General features: G+C 42.3%; 1 protein-coding gene across 1 annotated transcript in view; it reads right to left on the reverse strand.

Annotated features, from left to right (window-relative positions):
* SEMA6B (semaphorin 6B) overlaps positions 1–25063 on the reverse strand; it is a 196617-nt gene that overhangs the window by 32832 nt on the left and 138722 nt on the right. The window contains exons 11-14 of the mRNA XM_053703159.1: positions 24693–24824; positions 24372–24521; positions 15341–15526; positions 15096–15233 (exon numbers count right to left, since the gene is read on the reverse strand). Coding sequence (XP_053559134.1) covers positions 15096–15233; positions 15341–15526; positions 24372–24521; positions 24693–24824 — 606 coding nt within the window. The remainder of the gene's footprint in view (positions 1–15095; positions 15234–15340; positions 15527–24371; positions 24522–24692; positions 24825–25063) is intronic.

Below are 25063 nucleotides of genomic sequence, written 5' to 3' on the forward strand. Positions count from 1 at the left end.
ATAGTTATTAAATAGTTATTAACTATTTAATAACTTCCTAGTTAAAATAAGTACAAATTTACCTGTAAAATAAATCCTAACCTAAATTACAATTACACCTAACACTACACTATCATTAAATTAATTACATAAATTAACTACAATTAAATACAATTAAATAAAATAAACTAAAGTACAAAAAACAAACACTAAATTACAGAAAATAAAAAAAGAATTACATTTTTATTAAACTAATTATACCTAATCTAATCCCCCTAATAAAATCAAAAAGCCCCCAAAATAATAAAATTCCCTACCCTATACTAAATTACAAATAGCCCTTAAAAGGGCCTTTAGCGGGGCATTGCCCCAAAGTAATCAGCTCTTTTACCTGTAAAAAAAATATACAATACCCCCCCAACATTAAAACCCACCACCCACACACCCAACCCTACTCTAAAACCCACCCAACCCCCCCTTAAAAAACCTAACACTAACCCTTTGAAGATCACCCTACCTTGAGAAGTCTTCACCCAACCAGGCACAAGTGGACCTCCAGAGGGGCAGAAGTCTTCATCCGATCTGGCCAGAAGAGGACATACAGACCGGCAGAAGACTTCATCCAGGTGGCATCTTCTATCTTCTTCCATGAGGAGCGGATCCATCTTGAAGACATCCGACACGGAGCATCCTCTTCCATCCCACGGCGACTGAAGAATGAAGGTTCCTTTAAGTGACGTCAGCCAATTGCATCAGCCAATAGGATTTTTCCTACCTTAATTCCGATTGGCTGATAGGATTCTATCAGCCAATCGGAATTGAAGGGACGCCATCTTGAATGACGTCACTTAAAGGAACCTTCATTCTTCAGTCGCCGTCGGATGGAAGAGGATGCTCCGCGTCGGATGTCTTCAAGATGGACCCGCTCCGCTCCGGATGGAAGAAGATAGAAGATGCCGTCTGGATGAAGTCTTCTGCCGGTCTGGATGTCCTCTTCTGGCTGGATCGGATGAAGACTTCTGCCCCTCTGGATGTCCACTTGTGCCCGGCTGGGTGAAGACGGCTCAAGGTAGGGTGATCTTCAAGGGGGTAGTGTTAGGTTTTATTAAGGGGGGATTGGGTGGGTTTTAGAGTAGGGTTGGGTGTGTGGGTGGTGGGTTTTAATGTTGGGGGGGTATTGTATTTTTTTTACAGGTAAAAGAGCTGATTACTTTGGGGCAATGCCCCACAAAAAGCCCTTTTAAGGGCTATTTGTAATTTAGTATAGGGTAGGGAATTTTATTATTTTGGGGGGGGGGGCTTTTTGATTTTATTAGGGGGATTAGATTAGGTGTAATTAGTTTAAAAAAACATAATTTATGCTTACCTTTTAAATTTATTTCTCTTGTAGTGTATTCAGTCCACGGGTCATCCATTACTTATGGGATATATTCCCTTCCCAACAGGAAGTTGCAAGAGGATCACCCAAGCAGAGCTGCTATATAGCTCCTCCCCTCACATGTCATACCCAGTCATTCGACCGAAACAAGACGAGAAAGGAGAAACCATAGGGTGCAGTGGTGACTGGAGTATTAATTAAAATTTAGATCTGCCTTAAAAGAGACAGGGCGGGCCGTGGACTGAATACACTACAAGAGAAATAAATTTATCAGGTAAGCATAAATTATGTTTTCTCTTGTTAAGTGTATTCAGTCCACGGGTCATCCATTACTTATGGGATACCAATACCAAAGCTAAGTACACGGATGATGGGAGGGACAAGGCAGGAACTTAAACGGAAGGAACCACTGCCTGTAGAACCTTTCTCCCAAAAACAGCCTCCGAAGAAGCAAAAGTGTCAAATTTGTAAAATTTTGAAAAAGTGTGAAGCGAAGACCAAGTCGCAGCCTTGCAAATCTGTTCAACAGAGGCCTCATTCTTAAAGGCCCAGGTGGAAGCCACAGCTCTAGTGGAATGAGCTGTAATTCTTTCAGGGGGCTGCTGTCCAGCAGTCTCATAGGCTAAGCGTATTATGCTACGAAGCCAAAAAGAGAGAGAGGTTGCCGAAGCTTTTTGACCTCTCCTCTGCCCAGAGTAAACGACAAACAGTGAAGAAGTTTGACGAAAATCTTTAGTTGCCTGTAAATAGAATTTCAGGGCACGGACTACGTCCAGATTATGCAAAAGTCGTTCCTTCTTTGAAGAAGGATTAGGACATAATGACGGAACAACAATCTCCTGATTGATATTCCTGTCAGAGACTACCTTAGGTAAAAACCCAGGTTTAGTACGCAGAACTACCTTGTCTGAATGGAAAATTAGATAAGGAGAATCACAATGTAAGGCGGATAACTCCGAAACTCTTCGAGCCGAGGAAATAGCCATCAAAAACAGAACTTTCCAAGATAAAAGTTTAATATCAACGGAATGAAGGGGTTCAAACGGAACTCCTTGAAGAACTTTAAGAACCAAGTTTAAGCTCCACGGAGGAGCAACAGTTCTAAACACAGGCTTAATCCTAGTTAAGGCTTGACAAAAGGCCTGGACGTCTGGAACTTCTGCCAGACGCTTGTGCAAAAGAATAGACAGAGCAGAAATCTGTCCCTTTAAAGAACTAGCTGATAAGCCTTTTTCCAAACCCTCTTGGAGAAAGGACAATATCCTTGGAATCCTAACCTTACTCCATGAGTAACTCTTGGATTCGCACCAATATAGGTATTTACGCCATATCTTATGGTAGATTTTCCTGGTAACAGGCTTTCGTGCCTGTATCAAGGTATCAATAACTGACTCGGAGAAACCACGCTTTGATAGGATCAAGCGTTCAATCTCCACGCAGTCAGTCTCAGAGAAATTAGATTTGGATGATTGAAAGGACCTTGTATTAGAAGGTCTTGCCTCAAAGGTAGAGTCCATGGTGGACAGGACGACATGTCCACTAGGTCTGCATACCAGGTCCTGCGTGGCCACGCAGGCGCTATCAGAATCACCGATGCTCTCTCCTGTTTGATCTTGGCAATCAGTCGAGGGAGCAGAGGAAACGGTGGAAACACATAAGCCATGTTGAAGAACCAAGGAGCTGCTAGAGCATCTATCAGCGTCGCTCCCGGGTCCCTGGACCTGGATCCGTAACAAGGAAGTTTGGCGTTCTGGCGAGACGCCATGAGATCCAGTTCTGGTTTGCCCCAACGATGGACCAGTTGAGCAAATACCTCCGGATGGAGTTCCCACTCCCCCGGATGAAAAGTCTGACGACTTAGAAAGTCCGCCTCCCAGTTCTCCACGCCTGGGATGTGGATCGCTGACAAGTGGCAAGAGTGAGACTCTGCCCAGCGAATTATCTTTGAGACTTCTAACATCGCTAGGGAACTCCTGGTTCCCCCTTGATGGTTGATGTAAGCCACAGTCGTGATGTTGTCCGACTGAAATCTGATGAACCTCAGTGTTGCTAACTGAGGCCAAGCTAGAAGAGCATTGAATATTGCTCTTAACTCCAGAATATTTATTGGGAGGAGTTTCTCCTCCTGAGTCCACGATCCCTGAGCCTTCAGGGAGTTCCAGACTGCGCCCCAGCCTAGAAGGCTGGCATCTGTTGTTACAATCGTCCAGTCTGGCCTGCGAAAGGTCATACCCTTGGACAGATGGACCCGAGATAGCCACCAGAGAAGAGAATCTCTGATCTCTTGATCCAGATTTAGTAGAGGGGACAAATCTGAGTAATCCCCATTCCACTGACCTAGCATGCACAATTGCAGGGGTCTGAGATGAAGGCGCGCAAATGGCACTATGTCCATTGCCGCTACCATTAAGCCGATTACTTCCATGCACTGAGCCACTGACGGACGTGGAATGGAATGAAGGACCCGGCAAGCATTTAAGAGTTTTGACAACCTGGCCTCCGTCAGGTAGATTTTCATTTCTACAGAATCTATCAGAGTCCCTAGGAAGGAGACTCTTGTGAGTGGTGATAGAGAACTCTTTTCCACGTTCACCTTCCACCCATGCGACCTTAGAAATGCCAGAACTATCTCTGTATGAGACTTGGCAATTTGCAAGCTTGACGCCTGTATCAGGATGTCGTCTAGATACGGAGCCACCGCTATGCCTCACGGTCTTAGAACCGCCAGAAGAGAGCCCAGCACCTTTGTAAAGATTCTCGGGGCCGTAGCCAATCCGAAGGGGAGAACTACAAACTGGTAATGCCTGTCTAGAAAGGCAAATCTTAGGAACCGATGATGATCTTTGTGAATCGGTATGTGAAGGTAGGCATCCTTTAAATCCACTGTGGTCATGTACTGACCCTCTTGGATCATGGGTAGGATGGTTCGAATAGTTTCCATCTTGAATGATGGAACTCTTAGGAATTTGTTTAAGACCTTTAGGTCCAAAATTGGTCTGAAGGTACCCTCTTTCTTGGGAACCACGAACAGATTTGAATAAAACCCCTGTCCTTGTTCAGTCCGCGGAACTGGGTGGATCACCCCCATTACTAGGAGGTCTTGTACGCAACGTAGGAATGCCTCTTTCTTTATCTGGTTTTCTGATAACCTTGAAAGATGAAATCTCCCTTGAGGAGGAGAAGCCTTGAAGTCCAGAAGATATCCCTGAGATATGATCTCCAACGCCCAGGGATCCTGGACATCTCTTGCCCACGCCTGGGCGAAGAGAGAGAGTCTGCCCCCCACTAGATCCGTTTCCGGATAGGGGGCCATCCCTTCATGCTGTCTTAGGGGCAGTAGCAGGTTTTCTGGCCTGCTTGCCCTTGTACCAGGACTGGTTAGTTTTCCAGGCCTGTCTGTAACAAGCAACGGTTCCTTCCTGTTTTGGGGCGGAGGAAGTTGACGTTGCTCCTGCCTTGAAGTTTCGAAAGGCACGAAAATTAGACTGTTTGGCCTTTGATTTGGCCTTGTCCTGAGGAAGAGTATGACCCTTACCTCCAGTAATGTCAGCGATAATTTCTTTCAAGCCGGGCCCGAATAAGGTTTGCCCCTTGAAAGGAATATTAAGCAATTTAGATTTAGAAGTCACATCAGCTGACCAGGATTTAAGCCATAACGCTCTGCGCGCCTGGATAGCAAATCCGGAGTTCTTAGCCGTTAGCTTAGTTAAATGTACAATGGCATCAGAAACAAATGCATTAGCTAGCTTAAGTGCTTTAAGCTTGTCCATAATGTCATCCAATGGAGCTGAGTGAATGGCCTCTTCCAGAGACTCAAACCAGAATGCCGCCACAGCAGTGACAGGCGCAATGCATGCAAGGGGCTGTAAGATAAAACCTTGTTGAACAAACATTTTCTTAAGGTAACCTTCCAATTTTTTATCCATTGGATCCGAAAAAGCACAACTATCCTCCACCAGGATAGTGGTACGCTTAGCTAAAGTAGAAACTGCTCCCTCCACCTTAGGGACCGTCTGCCATAAGTCCCGTGTAGTGGCGTCTATTGGAAACATTTTTCTAAATATAGGAGGTGGGGAAAAGGGCACACCAGGTCTATCCCACTCCTTGCTAATAATTTCTGTAAGCCTTTTAGGTATAGGAAAAACATCAGTACACACCGGTACTGCATAGTATCTATCCATCTTACATAATTTCTCTGGAATTGCAACTGTGTTACAGTCATTCAGAGCCGCTAAAACCTCCCCTAGCAATACACGGAGGTTCTCAAGCTTAAATTTAAAATTAGAGATCTCTGAATCCGGTTTCCCTGGATCAGATCCGTCACCTACAGAATGAAGCTCTCCGTCCTCATGTTCTGCAAACTGTGACGCAGTATCTGACATGGCTCTTGTAGCACCAGCGCGCTCTATTCTTCCCCCAGAGCAATCGCGCTTGCCTCTTAAATCTGGCAATTTAGATAATACTTCTGTCAGGGTATTATTCATAATAGTAGCCATGTCTTGTAAAGTGATTTGTATGGACGTCCCTGATGCACTTGGCGCCACAATATCACGCGCCTCCTGAGCGGGAGGCGAAGGTACTGACACGTGAGGAGAGTTAGTCGGCATAACTTCCCCCTCGTTGTCTGGTGATAATTCCTTTATAGATAAAGACTGACCTTTATTATTTAAAGTGAAATCAATACATTTAGTACACATATTTCTATGGGGCTCCACACTGGCCTTTAAACATAGTGAACAAACAGATTCATCTGTGTCAGACATGTTTAAACAGACTAGCAATCAAACTAGCAGACTTGGAAAACACTGTAAATAATTTTACAAGCAATAAAGAAAAACGCTACTGTGCCTTTAAGAAGCACAAAAAAACTGTCACAGTTGAAATAACATGAACCAAATCAGTTATAGCAATGAAATTTTCACAGTAAATGTATTAAGTTAGCAGAGCATTGCACCTACTAGCAAATGGATGATTAACCCCTTAATACCCAAAACGGTTCTTTATAATTAGTAAAGAAAAAAACGTTTTTTAATACAGTCAAAACTACTGTCACAGGTCTGCTGTGACTGATTACCTCCCTCAAAATGACTTTTGAAGTCCCTTAAGCTCTCTGGAGACGACCTGGGTCATGCAGGAAGAAGCAGGAAGACTGAGCCTGAATTTTTACTGCGTCAAAAAAGCGCTAAAATAGGCCCCTCCTACTCAAAAATTACAACATTGGGAGTTTCAGTTAACTGTTTCTATGCAGAAATACCGGTCAGCCATGTGGAAAAAATGTATGCCCCAATAAGTTTTATCACCAATGTACCTCACAAAACGATTAAACATGCCAGCAAAATCGTTTTAAACATCCTTTTTTTAAGGAATATGTATCTTTATTGATAAGCCTGATACCAGACTTCCTACTGCATTTAAGGCTTATAACATCACATCAGTATTAATAGCATTTTCTCAGTCAAATTCCATTCCTTAGAAAATTACTTTTACTGTATATAAATAATCAGCCTGCTAACAGTCACTCTCACTGTATTAAAGGCTTTACTTACATTACATCGGTATCAGCAGTATTTTCTTAGTCAATTCCATTCCTTAGAAAAATAATTTACTGCACATACCTTGTTTGCAGGGTACCCGGCACGCTATTCCCTTTCTGAAAGTTACCCCACTCCTCAGAATGTGCGAGAACAGCCAGTGGATCTTAGTTACTTCTGCTAAGATCATAGAAAACGCAGGCAGATTCTTCTTCCAAATACTGCCTGAGAACAAACAGCACACTCCGGTGCCATTTAAAATAACAAACTTTTGATTGAAGAAATAAACTAAGTATAAAAAACACCACAGACCTCTCACAACGTCCTATCTAGTTGAGTTGCAAGAGAATGACTGGGTATGACATGTGAGGGGAGGAGCTATATAGCAGCTCTGCTTGGGTGATCCTCTTGCAACTTCCTGTTGGGAAGGGAATATATCCCATAAGTAATGGATGACCGTGGACTGAATACACTTAACAAGAGAAAATTGTAATTCTTTTTTATTTTCTGTAATTTTGTGTTTTTTTTGTACTTTAATTTATTTAATTTAATTGTAGTTAATTGTATGTAATTTATTTAATTATTTTAATTATAGTGTAGTGTTAGGTGTAATTGTAATTTAGGTTAGGATTTATTTTACAGGTAAATTTGTACTTATTTTAACTAGGAAGTTATTAAATAGTTAATAACTATTTAATAACTATTCTACCTAGTTAAAATAAATACAAAGTTGCCTGTAAAATAAATATAAATCCTAATCTAGCTACAATGTAATTATTATTGTTATATTGTAGCTAGCTTAGGGTTTATTTTATCGGTAAGTATTTCGTTTTAAATAGGATTAATTTATTTAATAGTAGTAATTTTATTTCGTGCTATTTAAATTATATTTAAGTTAGGGGGGTTAGACTTAGGGTTAGACTTATGTTTAGGGGTTAATAAATTTAATATAGTAGCAGCGATGTTTAGGTCGGCAGATTAGGGGTTAATAAATGTAGGTAGGTGTCAGCGATGTTAGGGACGGCAGATTAGGGGTTAATAAAATGTAACTAGAACTAGTGTTTGCGAGGCGGGAGTGTGGCGGTTTAGGGGTTAATAAACTTATTAAAGTGGCGGCGATGTCCGGTCGGCAGATTAGGGGTTAAACATTTTAGTTAAGTGTTTCCGATGTGGGGGGGGGGCCTCGGTTTAGGGGTTAATAGGTAGTTTATTGGTGTTAGTGTACTTTTTAGCACTTTAGTTAAGAGCTTTATGTTCCGGCATTAGCCCATACAACTCTTAACTACTGACTTTTAAATGTGGTAGGAGTCTGGACAGGAGAGGGTCTACCGCTCACTTTTTCCAGCGATCGTAATACCGGCGTTAGGAAAATCCCATTAAAGATAGAATACGCAATTGACGTAAGGGGATTTGCGGTATGCTAAAATCGCGGAAAAAAGTGAGTGGTACACCTGCACCTGCCTGACTCGTAATACCAGCGGGCGTTAAAAAGCAGCGTTGGGACCCCTCAACGCTGCTTTTTAAGGCTAACGCAAGACTCGTAATCTAGGCGTACGTGTTCAAGAGTTGTTTATACAACAAATTCCAGTCTATGCAGCTATGCTCTGATGCAATTACTGAACAAGCTACATCCAATAAGTATATCTACTGTTTTAGTTCAAAAAGATGAGTGTATGACAGTAAGATAGCTCCAGTAAAAACTTGGTGAGGTTTTATATATATATATATATATATATATATATATACCAAATGAACAGAGGTGCTACTATAAGTTCATTCACTGGCATTTCCTCATTTTGATACTCCACAGAAGATCTACAACATAAAAAACAAGGGTACCTTCAATTCAAAGCAAAATGTTTTAATCAATTACGCATAATTGATTGATAAAAAAAAAGTTTAGCTTTGAATCAGAGGTGCACTTTATGTTTTTATGTTGTAGACAAAATTTATTTTGTTTTGTATTTTTTCTGTGCATGACAAAACAACATTCAATTAATAGCCCTATAGAGATTTTACATCTCTACTGCTCCGTTTTTCAGCAAAAATCGTCATATGATCAAAATGACTGGGTTTATTGTGACTGCAAAGTTATAATGTTTGTTTTGAACAACTTAATTTGATATGCAATGCTTGTTTGAACTGAAACTAAGGGTGCACTGCTGTGCGTACGTACATAAAATATGGGTGTGTATTTGGCAGTACTTGCAATGATATATTTTGGATGGTTGGGATGATTTCTAAACTGTAGCACTTATATTTTTTATATATATATACAGTACATATATATGATTATGTATATACATACACAGTATATATATATATATATATATATATATATATATATATATATGTGTGTGTAGAGGGAAACAGCACTCACTGGGCTTGACTTCAAAAAGTGTTCTTTATTCCAGTGATGTTTAGGGCTTGCACCCCTTCCTCTGACCAACAAATACAAGTGAAAATCCAAATTAAATACCATATAGGCCACTCCCCCTAGTGAAAAAAAATGCCAAAGCGGTTGTCATAGCAACCCTAAGGTTTACACATACTTACAAAACAAGTGAAAAAATATACATATACATCTAAAAAAATATTCTAAAATAACATTGATGCAATGTTAAATACTAAGGGGCTGAATTATCAAGCTTGATGCCCCTGTATCCAGGCGAGCCTTCTAAAGACTGCTGCTCCATAACTGATCCGCTGCCTCTGAGACTGCGGTCGGCAATCCACCCGATCCTATACGATCGGGCTGACTGACACCCCCTGCTAGCGTCCGATTGGCCGCGTATCTGCAGGGGCGGCATTGCACAAGCAGTTGTGGTGAACTGCTTTGTGCAATGTTAAATGCTGACAGCGTATGCTGTCGGCATTCAGTGATGTCTGTCGGACATGATACTACACTACAGTGTATCATGTCGGACAGACATTGATAAATCGGCCCCTATGTATCCATATGTGTGAGTAGAACTGTAGTCTAATTAATGCCTAATAAAAGAAGGTGTGTGACCCAGATACAAGCAGTGTAAACTGTGTCAGTGCTGTACATCCCATAGTAATCCAATACAGCCCATAATAATGCAAAAAATAATTAAAACAACGGATCCAGTTGTGAATAATAGATAATAAAACTTCATCCTATATGTAGTTATCACAACCTAGTATCTATTAGCAGAATGCCCATAGCTAGCAGAAAATAAGATAAACAAAAAAATTACCACCAATGTCATATCTACATGTTATGTCTAGAAAAGAAGCGTGTGTCAGTCTGCTGTTACTGGTGTGGTATATTGTGACTGTATGTTTTCTATCTGCGCATCCCTATAGGCTGAATGGGACACACCTTCTCCCTAACATTATCTGCAATAGATAGTGCCTGCTGTTTCTATTGGGGCTTTTTCACTAGTTTTGTAAGTATGTGTAAACCTTAGGGTATGACAACTGCTTTGGCGTTTTTTTTTTCTAGGGAAAGCGCCCTATATGGTATTTAAGTTGGATTTTCAATTGTATTTGTTGGTCTGATGAAGGGGTGCAAGCCCCGAAACGTCACTGGAATTGTCAGGGTTTTTCCCTGTTGTGTTTGCCATGTGCTGCTGGCAGCCATTTTACTCACCTCTCTTCCTGACTTGGTGCATTGTGGGGGATGCTGCTCACTTCCTGCACTTCCTTTTATGGCCAGATTGTTGTGCATCATCCATGTGAGACAGGATGCAGTCTCAGAATTGTGATGTCATCATTTATTATTTAAAGGGCCTCTGTTCAGTATGCTTTGCCTTTGCGTTGTCTGAGACCTGTTTGTGAGAGTTCCTGTGTATTACCTGGCTGCCTGACGTCCTTCCTGGTTCCTGATCTCTGGCTTGTTCCTGACTCTGCTGTTCTCCTTGTTCTTGATTCCGGCTTGTCTGACTATTCGCTTTGGCTCCTGACTCGGCTCGTCCGACTACCAGCTCTGGTTTTGACTCCTGGCTTGTTATTTGACTTGTGGACAGTTTATAATTTTTTGCTATTAATAAAGGTGTGATTATATTTGCACTTCTCGTCTCAGTTTGATTCCTGGCACCCTGACATTACGCAAAGGCCATGAATCCTGATGCTGCTAATTATCCACCTTTACCTGCCATCATTTCCAGGATGGATTTACAGGATCACCGCTTGGATCAATTTGCACTAGCCCTGCAAACCCTGCTGACTCGCACTGCACATTTGGACCAAAGTGTCCCGCATGTTATGGCTGCTCCTGTTTCCGCTGCTGCACCTTTGCCTACCAGGAGCATGTCCGGTTCTGCACCTCTACCTCAGGGATATGGAGGCGATCCTATTCAGTGCAGAGGGTTTTTGAACCAGGTGGGTATTTACTTTGAGATGTTACCTCAGGCGTTTCCCTCTGACAGAGCTAAGGTGGGATTTCTCATCTCGTTACTCTCTGACACAGCTCTTGCCTGGGCTAATCCCTTGTGGGAGACTAATAAACCTGTGATTTCAAATTACCCTGAATTTGTGGCCTCCTTTCGAAGGGTATTTGATGTTTCGGCTCGCTCCTCCTCTGCTGCTAAACGACTCATGTCCATTCAGCAAGGTACAAGATCTGTTGCTCAGTATGCTATTGAGTTCCGTACGATTGCCGCAGAGGTAGGTTGGAACAATGAAGCCCTTGTTGCCGCCTTCTTTCATGGGCTCTCTGATGCGATTAAAGACGAAGTTGCTGCCAGAGATTTACCAGAGCGGGCATTATGAGTATCTTGTAATGCCCTTTGGCCTATGTAATGCTCCTGCTGTTTTAAAGGAATTTATTAATAATGTCCTACGAGATATGTTGCAACAGTGTGTTGTGGTGTACTTAGACAACATCCTCATACACTCACCCACACTTGAGGCTCATCGTTCTGATGTTACACGGGTTCTTCAGAGACTACGTGAGAATGGCCTGTTTTGTAAACTTGAGAAATGTGAGTTCCATCAGACTCAAGTAACTTTCCTAGGTTATGTTATCTCCGTTGCAGGGTTCTCCATGGATCCTGACAAGTTATCTGCAGTTCTGCAGTGGCCTTGCCCAGTTGGTCTTCGGTCTATTCAACGTTTTCTGGGGTTCGCCAATTACTATAGAAAGTTTATTAAAAACTTTTCTTCCTTGGTCAAACCTATCACAGACATGACCCGTAAAGAGAATGATCCACTCCATTGGTCACCTACTGCCATTGAGGCCTTTGATAGTCTTAAGACTGCCTTTGCTGCCGCTCCAGTTCTGGCTCATCCTAACCCTGTCTTGCCTTTCGTTCTTGAGGTCGATGCGCCTGAGACTGGAGTAGGTGCCCTCTTGTCTCAACGTCCTACGCTTGACGGTTCCTTGCATCCATGTGGTTTCTTCTCTAAGAAATTGTCTCCAGCGGAGTGCAATTATGAAATTGGTGACGGAATTACTGGCCATAATTTTGGCACTCAAGGAATGGAGGCATCTTCTCGAGGGTACTAGCGTGCCAGTGCTCATTCTTACTGACCACAAGAATTTAACTTATCTACTGAAGCAAAATGTTTGTTGCCCCGACAGGCCAGATGGGCGCTATTTTTGTCTCAATTTAATTATGTGGTCTCCTACCTGCCTGGTAGTAAGAATGTTAGGGCTGATGCCTGCCCTCTCTCAACAATTTTCGCCTCTGTCCAAAGAGGAGTCTGTACCTACTCCTGTTATACCTCCTGACCATATTTTGGCTACCATACGTACTAATTTGACTTCTCCCTTGGGGGAGGAGATCCTGGCTGCACAAACCAATGCACCGCCTGAGAAACCTAGTGGTAAGTGTTTTGTTCCTGAGAATCTTCGAACTAAACTTTTGCACACTTACCACTATCCTAAAGCCGCAGGTCACCCAGGCAAGAACCAAATGATTTAGTCTGTCACTCGACAATTCTGGTGGCCAGGTCTTCGTTCTGATGTTGCTGCGTATGTTGCCTCCTGCTCAGTTTGTGCACAGAATAAGACTCCTCGACGTCTTCCTGTGGGTCTTCTTCAACCTATTGCTAATGGTGAGCGTCCTTGGACACATCTTTCCATGGACTTCATTGTCGAGCTCCCTGTTTCCAATGGCAATATTGTTATCCTTATGGTGGTTGACCGTTTTTCTAAAATGTCACATTGCATTCCCTTGATGAAGCTGCCTACCACTCAGGAGCTTGCTTCAATTTTTGCCCGGGAGGTCTTCCGTTTACATGGGTTACCCAAGGAGATAGTGTCGGACCGGGGTAGCCAGTTTTTCTCCAGATTTTGGCGTTCCTTTTGTTCTCAAATGGGGATCCAGCTTTCCTTCTCCTCAGCATATCACACTCAATCCAATGGGGCTGCGGAACGGTCTAATCAAGCTCTGGAACAGTTCCTCTGTTGCTATGTCTCAGATCACCACAATAATTGGTCTGAACTGTTACCTTGGGCAGAGTTTGCTGGTAATAGTGCTATTAATGCTTCCTCCAAGTTATCCCTGTTCATGGAGAATTATGGGTTTCAACCATCCTTGTTGCCCGATTCATTCATGTCTCAGGGTATTCCAGCTTTGGAGGAGCATCTCCGGCAACTCCGTTCCATGTGGGTGCAGATTCAGGATTGCCTTCATCGTTCTATGCAGCGCCAAAAGTTCCAGGCTGATCGTAGGCGTCTGCCCGCACCTTCCTACCAGGTTGGTGAGAGAGTTTGGCTGTCCTCCCGCAACTTGAACCTTCGTGTGCCTTCCAATAAATTGGCTCCTCGTTATGTTGGTCCTTTTCGAATACTCCGACAGGTTAATCCTGTGGCCTACGCTCTTGACCTTCCTCCTGCTATGCGCATCTCCAATGTTTTTCCTGTCTCCCTCTTGAAACCATTGGTTTGTAATCGGTTTACCACTGTCTTGCCTCGTCCCCGTCCTATCTTTGCTGACAACCATGAGGAGTATGAGGTCAGCAGCATTATTGACTCTCGTATGTCCAGGGGCCGTGTACAGTATTTGGTTCACTGGAGGGGCTACGGTCCGGAGGAGCGTTCTTGGGTTCCCTCCTCTGATGTTCATGCTCCCGCCCTCCTCCGTGCCTTCCATGCCCGTTTCCCCAATAAGCCTTTTGTCCTCCCGCGGGGGAGGGGTCGTTGAGGGGAGGGTACTGTCAGGGTTTTTCCCTGTTGTGTTTGCCATGTGCTGCTGGCAGCCATTTTACTCACCTCTCTTCCTGACTTGGTGCATTGTGGGGGATGCAGCTCACTTCCTGCACTTCCTTTTATGGCCAGACTGTTGTGCATCATCCATGTGAGACAGGATGCAGTCTCAGAATTGTGATGTCATCATTTATTATTTAAAGGGCCTCTGTTCAGTATGCTTTGTCTTTGCGTTGTCTGAGACCTGTTTGTGAGAGTTCCTGTGTATTACCTGGCTGCCTGACGTCCTTCCTGGTTCCTGATCTCTGGCTTGTTCCTGACTCTGCTGTTCTCCTTGTTCCTGATTCCGGCTCGTCTGACTATTCGCTTTGGCTCCTGACTCGGCTCGTGTGACTACCAGCTCTGGTTTTGACTCCTGGCTTGTTATTTGACTTGTGGACATTTTATAATTTTTTGCTATTAATAAAGGTGTGATTATATTTGCACTTCTCATCTCAGTTTGATTCCTGGCACCCTGACAGGAATAAAGAACACTTTTTGAAGTCAAGCCCAGTGAGTGCTGTTTCCTTCTACATATATTTGAAATTCTACTCAGCACCCTGGCAAGTGTATTCTGTTTGTGAGAGTGCACGTGTCTCTACCTCTATTATATATATATATATATATATATATATATATATATATATATATATATCTTATATTTGTCATTTACCAGGAGTTTGTAGACAATACTGTAAACGTCTGGAAACATATATCTAAAGGGTGATACTACTTGCTAGTTACATGTGGTGAAAAATGTAATTAAGTAGCCAGGGTACAGTATATGAAGTGGTACATTTGTAAATTCAGGAATGTGGGAATATATTTTTGAGGGTTAAATGCATTATATACTGGATGATCAGCAATTAAGTAGTAGAAGCCTGAAATACAGATTTGCACCTACCAGGATGGCAGTATATATTGTCAACTACATATATATATATATACATGGAGTCTTGAGTAACAGCTACACTCATTGCATAATATATTTAAAATCCAGTTTTGTACATTATTGGTGACACATTACTCCAACACCACAAACAGACCTTACCGGATGCAACCGTCATGTCTCTGGCAGCGGGCAAGAGGCACTTTTACCACACAGCTAGGGTACGCCAGGAGGAGGGAACCGGATCCTTTATCCAAAACCATACCCAGAATGCTCTGCTCCTCTTCCTTCCTGCCACACCTGCATACAACAGAGAGGATTTCTGTTATACCTTGAATACCACAATAACAACACATCATGGTGTGGTGTACAACATGGCATTCACATCCAAGACATATGATACCAACCTATCTGCAGGGTATGTTTGTAATTCTTCTAAAAAGATGCTGTAATTGCCTGAGCCACCAGCTCCTTCTAATGCAGGGTTCAGCAGATATTTAAGGACAGTACCCGAATCAGAACTAAGAAACAGAATAGTCTCATTCCCATGAATTCCACAAGATGTGTCCACAGCTAGGTGTGTTAATTGATCACTGGAGAGAGAGGGTTATATATATAAGCTACATGTTCATTCACAGTAAAAAAAATATATATATTTTGTTACTTTGCTCAAAAATGGACTGAGAACATGTTCATAATCTCATTATTTCTCAGGACTAAATACTTTGATGTCTGAATATCTCAGCCCATACAGAACTATCAAAACAATTATGGCTATTAGCCTAACCCTGTTTAATATATAAGCTTGAGTCTGCTAAAAGGATAAAGTGAGACTGCTGTATTGTGAAGAAAGGGTTGATTTTAAATAATTATTCAATGAACATCAACATTATTTTCAACATAGTTGGTGTGTCCAAGATAATAGAGGTATTACAGTACAATTGACATTAACATCATAAAGTCACAGCTGGAGTATCTAAGGTGACATATAAGCTACTACATAAACAATATTGTTACATAGTTTGTTTTAATAGATGTGCCACCTTGATAGTGTTATACAGCCAATCAGCAGAGATTATCTCTAAATGTTGTTCTAAAATATGTCATAGAAGACCAGTAAATAAGCCCTCTGTCACATGGCTTTTGTGATTGGCTGATATATCATGATGTGCTACCCATGGATTTAGTTACGTTATTAGCTAAAAGAAGGGAAATACACAGTACAATTTAAGTTAAATAATGGACAAAATACATAATTAAAAACAAATAAACGGAAATATAGATTTCCAGTTTTTGTGTTCCCCCTGGTATTAATACATTCATGAAAGCTGTGCTACATAAATAAAATGACTTAAGCCAATAACTAATAAGTAGGTTGATTACCTGTCATTCAGGCAATGTCTTGTAATGATGTTGGTTGTACTACATTAAGATTTACTACATGGTGTCATAGGGCAAATTGTGAGGATATCTCATGGTCATTTTTCCAGTACGAAAAGATCATAACTCGTGGATGTGAGATACACCAACTAGGACACAGCATTATTAGTATTTAATAGATGGCTATACGTTCCTTTGACTAGATTTTTGTGGATTTTTCTTGCCAACCCTTGCATGTGCTGCCCTGGAGGAATTATCGTAAAAATGGGGCAGTCCCTGTGAGTGGGGAGATGTCTCCTAGTGAAAGTAATGGAGCTCGCTGGAAAGGGACACTTCACACCGTGGAGCAAAATTAGCAGAGAGCAGGGGGCGCAATTTAACAATTAAATCTTGTGGGGGGGGACTTCCGTGCGGCGGCCATGCTTGGACGCAATATTTTTAGCTGCTCCAGTTATCCTACTAATTCCAACTAAAATCTCAATTTAAGAACTCCATCTGAACTTCAATTTGATAACATTTTGATCTATGGAGGATTCCCTTTCAAGAGATACTCATATTTTCAGGATTACTGCCTACTCTCAGATCCCAGAGCATTACTCTGATGTTTAGGCCTCAATACACTGTTGAGCAGCGCCTTCTAGGCACTGATTAATACCCATATACCTACATAAAGTCTACTATAGAGGCTTAAAATGGAGAATACTGCCTGTATTTTAAAAGAACTGAGTTGCTTGCTTGATGGCTATCAAACTATATTTGAGGAGAAGCTACAGATGGCGTCTAACCCATTTGGCAATTGCACGTTTGAGGGATCTCCCCAACAGGAGCCCATATGCACAGAAGGGGAGAATGATGGAGTGTCTTATCTCCAGTGCATATTACCAGATACTGGACTTACCAGGAGAGACCGCAAACTTCCTGGGTTAGATCTGGAAATCAGGGATGGCAGAGTCACACATGAGATTGGTGTAGATCTCGGAGAGAAACCTTCAGCTTTGGAGGAGACCCATAGCTGCCTTACCACTAGGGAACAGTCGGCCCCTGCAGCGAGTCCAGAGAATATAGTACCAGCACACATGGGGATTGCAGCTGCATTCCCTGCCAAACTGAAGATGGATATTATCTTGCATGTATACGGGGCCACGCAGACTTTGCAAGATTTCGTCGCTGATTTTTTGGTTTCTCTGCATCCACTTTCCTTCCCCATACATATGGGAATGTTGAAAATATGCCGGGACTCAGGTGACATTCCTCCATCTCCCCAACTGCCTGGCCTTGAGCTGGACGCAACTGACCTGGCCTCTGAAGTTGCCTTGTTCCCATTCAAATCGCTCCCACTCGACCAGGTACTGGGCTGCCAGATAGATATTCCACACCGGAGATCTGTTCAGAATAACCACATTGGAGTGGGCTAGTGAACTCATGTACCCTTTTCTCTTAACCTAGATTGATTATCTTAGCCCCCATTAAGGATAGCCATTTGATTGCAAGAGTGAGAGTACTAATTGATTTACTTCATTAGCTATGCATTAGAGTATGTCATGGATGATGGGCATGAATGTATTACTATAAACCATTTAACAGTTATATTACTATATTGCTATCGTTATATGCTTATGTACCCAACCTGCTTGCCAATTATGTGTGATTAAGTGGCTTTTTCTTTTTGGGGGAATTTAAGAAGCAATTACTTACTGCTATTTACTTTAATCACTATTAATGACAGCCTAAGGTTAGATGATCTAGAGATGCTATGGATTTAATTCAACTACCTAGTTCTTCATACAAGTGTTAATATTTATGTATCACTGTAAAGACATACATCATCTCCCCTCTTACGTCTGTGACATAAAGCTAGCCATTTGCTGTTGGTCATAAATACACATTTCCTACACTGCAGTATCTCACTTGCTAAAAACTGGACATGCCTGATTTCCCTATTTATATAGAGCCTTATCCAATATGATATCCCTTTCTGGAAAACAGAATGTAATAATATTGATATGGTATAGCATATCTGAGCTGCATTATTTTTCTATTCGCCTTATTGTATGCAACAGAAATTGGAAGCCCATCTCTTCTCATCATTTGTTAGGTAACCTTAGCTAGCTTCATTAGTATATTTGTCTATGTTTACCTCACCACCAGTAACAGGCAAATATTTGTGTTAATGGCATATGTCCAACAGATGACATTATTTTATAGTTTTCACGTAGTGCATGACATAATTACACCATGAGTGACATAATATCAAACTTGCTTGCCTTCGTAACTATAAGATATGACGGGGACGAGGCAACACAGTGGTAAACCGATTACAAACCAATGGTTTCAAGAGGGAGACATAAAAAACATTGGAGATGCGCATAGCAGGAGGAAGGTCAAGAGCGTAGGCCACAGGATTAACCCATCGGAGTATTCGAAAAGGACCAACATAACGGGGAGCCAATTTATTGGAAGCACACAAAGGTTCAAGTTGCGGGAGGACAGCCAAACTCTCTCACCAACCTGGTAGGAAGGCGCGGGCAGATGCCTGGGATCAGCCTGGAACTTTTGGCGCTGCATAGAACGATGAAGGCAATCCTGAATCTGCACCCACGTGGAACGGAGTTGCCCGGAGATGCTCCTCCAAAGCTGGAATACCCTGAGACATGAATGAATCGGGCAACAAGGATGGTTGAAACCCATAATTCGCCATGAACGGGGATAACTTGGAGGAAGCATTAATAGCACTATTACGATCAAACTCTGCCCAAGGTAACAGTTCAGACCAATTATTGTGGTGATCTGAGACATAGCAACGGAGGAACTGTTCCAGAGCTTGATTAGACTGTTCCGCAGGCCCATTGGATTGAGGGTGATATGCAGAGAAGAAGGAAAACTGGATACCCATTTGAGCACAAAAGGAACACCAAAATCTGGAGACAAACTGGCTACCCCGGTCCGACACTATCTCCTTGGGTAACCCATGTAAACGGAACACCTTCCGGGCAAAAATTGAAGCAAGCTCCTGAGTGGTAGGCAGCTTCATCAAGGGAATGCAATGTGACATTTTAGAAAAACGGTCAACCACCATAAGGATAACAGTATTGCCATTGGAAACAGGAAGACGTCGAGAAGTCTTATTCTGTGCACAAACCGAGCAGGAGGCAACATACCCAGCAACATCAGAACAAAGACCTGGCCACCAGAATTGTCGAGTGACAGACCAAATCATTTGGTTCTTGCCTGGGTGACCTGCGGCTTTAGGATAGTGGTAAGTGTGCAAAAGTTTAGTTCGAAAATTCTCAGGAATAAAACACTTACCACTAGGTTTCTCAGGAGGTGCATTGGTTTGTGCAGCCAGGATCTCCTCCCCCAAGGGAGAAGTCAAATTAGTACGTATGGTAGCCAAAATATGGTCAGGAGGTATAACAGGAGTAGGTACAGACTCCTCCTTGGACAGAGGCGAAAATTGTCGAGAGAGGGCATCAGCCCTAACATTCTTACTACCAGGCAGGTAGGAGACCACATAATTAAACCGAGACAAAAATAGCGCCCATCTGGCCTGTCGGGGCGACAAACGTTTTGCTTCAGATAGATACATTAAATTCTTGTGGTCAGTAAGAATGAGCACTGGCACGCTAGTACCCTCGAGAAGATGCCTCCATTCCTTGAGTGCCAAAATTATGGCCAGTAATTCCCTGTCGCCAATTTCATAATTGCACTCCGCTGGAGTCAATTTCTTAGAGAAGAAACCACACGGATGCAAGGAACCGTCAGGTGTAGGACGTTGAGACAAGAGGGCACCTACTCCAGTCTCAGACGCATCAACCTCAAGAACGAAAGGCAGGACAGGGTTAGAATGAGCCAGAACTGGAGTGGCAGCAAAGGCAGTCTTAAGACTATCAAAGGCCTTAATGGCAGTAGGTGACCAATGGAGTGGATCATTCTCTTTACGGGTCATGTCTGTGATAGGTTTGACCAAGGAAGAAAAGTTTTTAATAAACTTTCTATAGTAATTGGCGAACCCCAAAAATCGTTGAATAGACCGAAGACCAACTGGGCGAGGCCACTGCAGAACTGCAGATAACTTGTCAGGATCCATGGAGAACCCTGCAATGGAGATACATAACCTAGGAAGGTTACTTGAGTCTGATGGAACTCACACATTTCTCGAGTTTACAAAACAGGCCGTTCTCACGTAGTCTCTGAAGAACCCATGTAACATCAGAACGATGAGCCTCAAGTGTGGGTGAGTGTATGAGGATGTCGTCTAAGTACACCACAACACACTGTTGCAACATATCTCGTAGGACATCATTAATAAATTCCTGAAAAACAGCAGGAGCATTACATAGGCCAAAGGGCATTACAAGATACTCATAATGCCCGCTCCTGGTGTTAAATGCTGTTTTCCATTCGTGGCCCTCCTTAATCCTAACAAGATTGTATGCTCCTCTCAAATCAAGTTTAGTAAAGACCGTAGCTCCCTTGAGGCGGTCAAAGAGTTCCGTAATGAGCGGAATAGGGTAAGCATTCTTAATGGTAAGATTATTAAGACCCCTATAATCGATGCATGGTCTTAACTCGCCACCTTTTTTCTTCACAAAGAAGAAGCCAGCCCCTGCAGGAGAGCAGGATTTGCCGATGATCCCCACCGACAGAGCATCAGCAACATACTCCTCCATAGCACAATTCTCTGCAACAGACAGAGGGTATATCAGGCCCCGAGGAGGAATGGCTCCGGGTTGCAGGTCTATGGCACAATAGTAAGACCGGTGAGGAGGCAACGTACCGGCACGCACCTTTTCAAAAACGTCTAGGAACTCTCGGTACTCCTCTGGCAATTGAGATACCGAAGAAGTGCACAAGACTTTAACTGGTTTCCGAAGACAAGTGGAAATACATTGCGGGGACTACGACAAAATTTCAGACCTGTCGAGACTGGGATTGTGCTTTTGGAGCCAGGGATAACCCAGAACAACATGCAGAGAGTTTATCACCTGGAACTGGAGGGTTTCAAAATGGAGAGCCCCAACAGCTATGGACAACGGAGCAGTTTTGTGAGTAACAAGTGCAGGCTGAAGGGGCCTGCCATCAATGGCCTCAATAGCAAGGGGAACGGACCAAGGCAAAACAGGAATGGAGTGCTTTGATACAAAAGCACTGTCATTGAAATAGCCCTCAGCACCGGAGTCAACAAGAGCCTGAGTGACTATGGAGGAGTCCACCCAGGAAAGGACAACCGTGACCAAAGGTTTCTCCTTAAGCGATCCCGGGGACGAGGATAAACCTCCCAAGGTCTGCCCCCGACAGGACCTTAGGTGTGAGCGTTTCTCGGCAGTGTAGGATAAGACTTCAAAAGGTGGCCCTGTAACCCACAATAGAGGCAGAACTCGGGACCAGGAGGCATGGGAGGAAAGGGAGGCATGGGTGGGAACGAACACGTTGGAGACAACGGAACAGGAGACTTCCGCAAGCGCTCCTTGAAAGAGGGCATCTCTCTGAGTCTGATGTCAATTAGAATAAAAAAGACACCAATGCCTCGAGATCCTCTGGTAAATCTCTGGCAGCAACTTCGTCTTTAATCGCATCAGAGAGCCCATGAAAGAAGGCAGCAACAAGGGCTTCATTGTTCCAACCTACCTCTGCGGCAAGTGTACGGAACTCAATAGCATACTGAGCAACAGATCTTGTACCTTGCTGAAAGGACATGAGTCATTTAGCAGCAGAGGAGGAGCGAGCCGGAACATCAAATACCAATCGAAAGGAGGCCACAAATTCAGGGTAATTTGAAATCACAGGTTTATTTGTCTCCTACAAGGGATTAGCCCAGGCAAGAGCTGTGTCAGAGAGTAACGAGATGAGAAATCCCACCTTAGCTCTGTCAGAGGGAAAGGCCTGAGGTAACATCTCAAAGTAAATGGCCACCTGGTTCAAAAACCCTCTGCACTGAATATCGCTGAAATAGAGGTGCAGAACCGGACATGCTTCTGGTAGGACTAGGTGCAGCGGCAGAAACAGGAGCTAGGTGCAGCGGCGGAAACAGGAGCAGCCATAACTTGCGGGACACTTTGGTCCAAATGTGCAGTGCAAGTTAGCAGGGTTTGCAGGGCTAGTGCAAATTGACCCAAGCGGTGATCCTGTTCATCCATCCTGGAAATAATGGCAGGTAAAGGTGAATTATTAGCACCATCAGGATTCATGGCCTTTGCATAATATCAGGGTGCCAGGAATCAGACTGAGACGAGAAGTGCAAAAATAATCACACCTTTATTAATAGCAAAAATAATAAAATGTCCACAAGTCAAATAACAAGCCAGGAGTCAAAACCAGAGCTGGTAGTCAGACGAGCCGAGTCAGGAGCCAAAGCGAATAGTCAGACGAGCCGGAATCAGCAACAAGGAAAACAGCAGAGTCAGGAACAAGCCAGGGATCAGGAACCAGGAAGGACGTCAGGCAGCCAGGTAATACACAGGAACTCTCACAAACAGGTCTGAGACAATGCAAAGGCAAAGCATACTGAACAGAGGCCCTTTAAATAATAAGTGATGACATCACAATTCTGAGAGTGCATCCTGTCTCACACGGATGATGCACACCAGTCTGGCCATGAAAGGAAGTGCAGGAAATGAGCAGCATCCCCCACAATGCACCATAGAAGAGAGGTGAGTAAAATGGCTGCCAGCAGCACATGGCAAACAAAACAGGGAAAAACCCTGACAGCTACATTGAGTGTAATGACGGGATCAGGCCAGGCTCTGACTAGACAGCTGCCGAGATGCGCTCTGAGGGAAAACCAGACCCGCTCAGTAGAGCACATAGGGCATAAAAATGACACACAAATTTTACATTTTTGCTAAAATATAATTTTTGGGGAAGAATTTTGTTACGATTTTTGATGCACCTTAACAATACAATTTTTTTCTGTGTATTTATGTGTGAATGGTTTAATTATTCATTTTGTAAGATTTTTAAAATACAAATTTTTTTTGCCTTTTTGTAATGTCCGAATGTAATCCCAATATAAAAATGCGGTATACTCCCCTTAGTGAGACACCCTGTTTTCAGGGTAAAAAGTGGCTTTAGATTATTCCACTAGGGAAATAGAACATTCTTTAATAATCTCGCCAGCCCAGAAAACGTTAGTTCTTAAGGCCCAATGCTTGTTTTTTGCAAAATTTCAAAATAGTCCATCTGTAAAAAATATTAATAAAATGTTTAAATTATCACAGTCTTGACTCTGGACAAAGGCCAATTCCTGACCCTGAGTGACCTAGCTAACCCAGAGCAAAATCTAGTGTTATTTGACCATCTACAGACCATGGAGTCTGTTCCAATTTATAGAATTCTATCATAACCTGCAGCACATACAGTAGCTTTTCAGTGGATTTTCATATTCAAAGACTTTCTAAACCATTTGAAAGTCTGCAATAATCCATTTTTTTTATATATCTTTCAAATACATTGATAGCATTATGGCTACTACTATATGTGGCACCAGTATTCTGATCTATCAGACAATACTTAACAGCATTTTTTTTAACTCTTCAAATTCATTGTCCGAGTGCTCTTGAAAACCCATTCTAGACATTTTTTTAAATGCACATCAATGATGTTTCTACAGTTTTCCCCCCAAAGTTATAGTTTTTGTGTATTAATCAATTCCCATAAACATTTTTTTCTCGGTTTCTGTATCAATTTAAAAATATTGCTTATATCAAATTTTTAAATTATGAAACGTACACACACCGTAAATTGAGATATGGGCTTTTAAAATTACTCAAAATAATGTGAAAATTTTAATAGAACATCATACATTTATATTACTTTAAAAGCATTGACAGTAACAATCAGCACTGAATTATTTTTTTTCTGTCTATAACATGATTTTTCTGTTATATTGTTTAGACATTTAAGCAGTTTTAATTTATTAAATCAGCTTTTCTAATGAATTAGAAAAGCTTAGGAAAATATCACCTAAGCTGCCATATGTTGGGTTTTTTTTCTTGTGGGAGTTCTGATGAATTGGAACTGCAGTGGATGTTTTATGATCTAAAATAATTTCTTTCTCACCGAGTCAGAGTCCGTGTCATCCAGGGGGTTCCTCCTACCGAGGGGACAGAGTCCTCCATCAGGGGATGCGACTTCACAAAGCTTAGAACATCATCAGGAAGATTCCTTGAGGAGTTGTATGGTGGAGTAGATCCAACACAACTTCCTGGACTAAGGGAAGAGATAACAATTTTAGCAATGGAAAACCCATTATTTCCCAGTGTTCCTGTTTTGCCTGGTCTGTATTTGTACATATTGGTAGAATGTTAATAATTTCTTTCAGCAAGTATTTAGGTTGAATTTGAGTTATCCTTTAATCATGTTGTATTCTTCTTCACTTACCGAGGCCTTGGTACTAGCTCCTCAGGTACAGGAGTCCAGACAGAGTCTGGTGTGCGCTGTTCTCTGAATCTCCCAGAAAACACAGAAGCCAACTCCTCCATATCAAACACACAAACAGCAGAGCCTGGAATACTGGGGGAAGAATGGAAGAGATCAGCTACATTATGAGAACAACCTTTTAAGTGATGGTTAACAATACCTAAATTTGCAAGGTCTATTAATGAAATATTACTATAGTAACCTCAACCACTTCTTTTTTTTTTTTTTTAAATATAATGTATTTTCATAAAAAAAATTATTTTCAAAAGACTGACAGCAACATCGCTTTTCATTACTTCCTCCGCAAACTCTTGCTTTTAGCCCTGGATCCG

The sequence above is a fragment of the Bombina bombina genome, chromosome 2 (assembly GCF_027579735.1).
Source record: "Bombina bombina isolate aBomBom1 chromosome 2, aBomBom1.pri, whole genome shotgun sequence".
Lineage (NCBI taxonomy): Eukaryota > Metazoa > Chordata > Amphibia > Anura > Bombinatoridae > Bombina > Bombina bombina.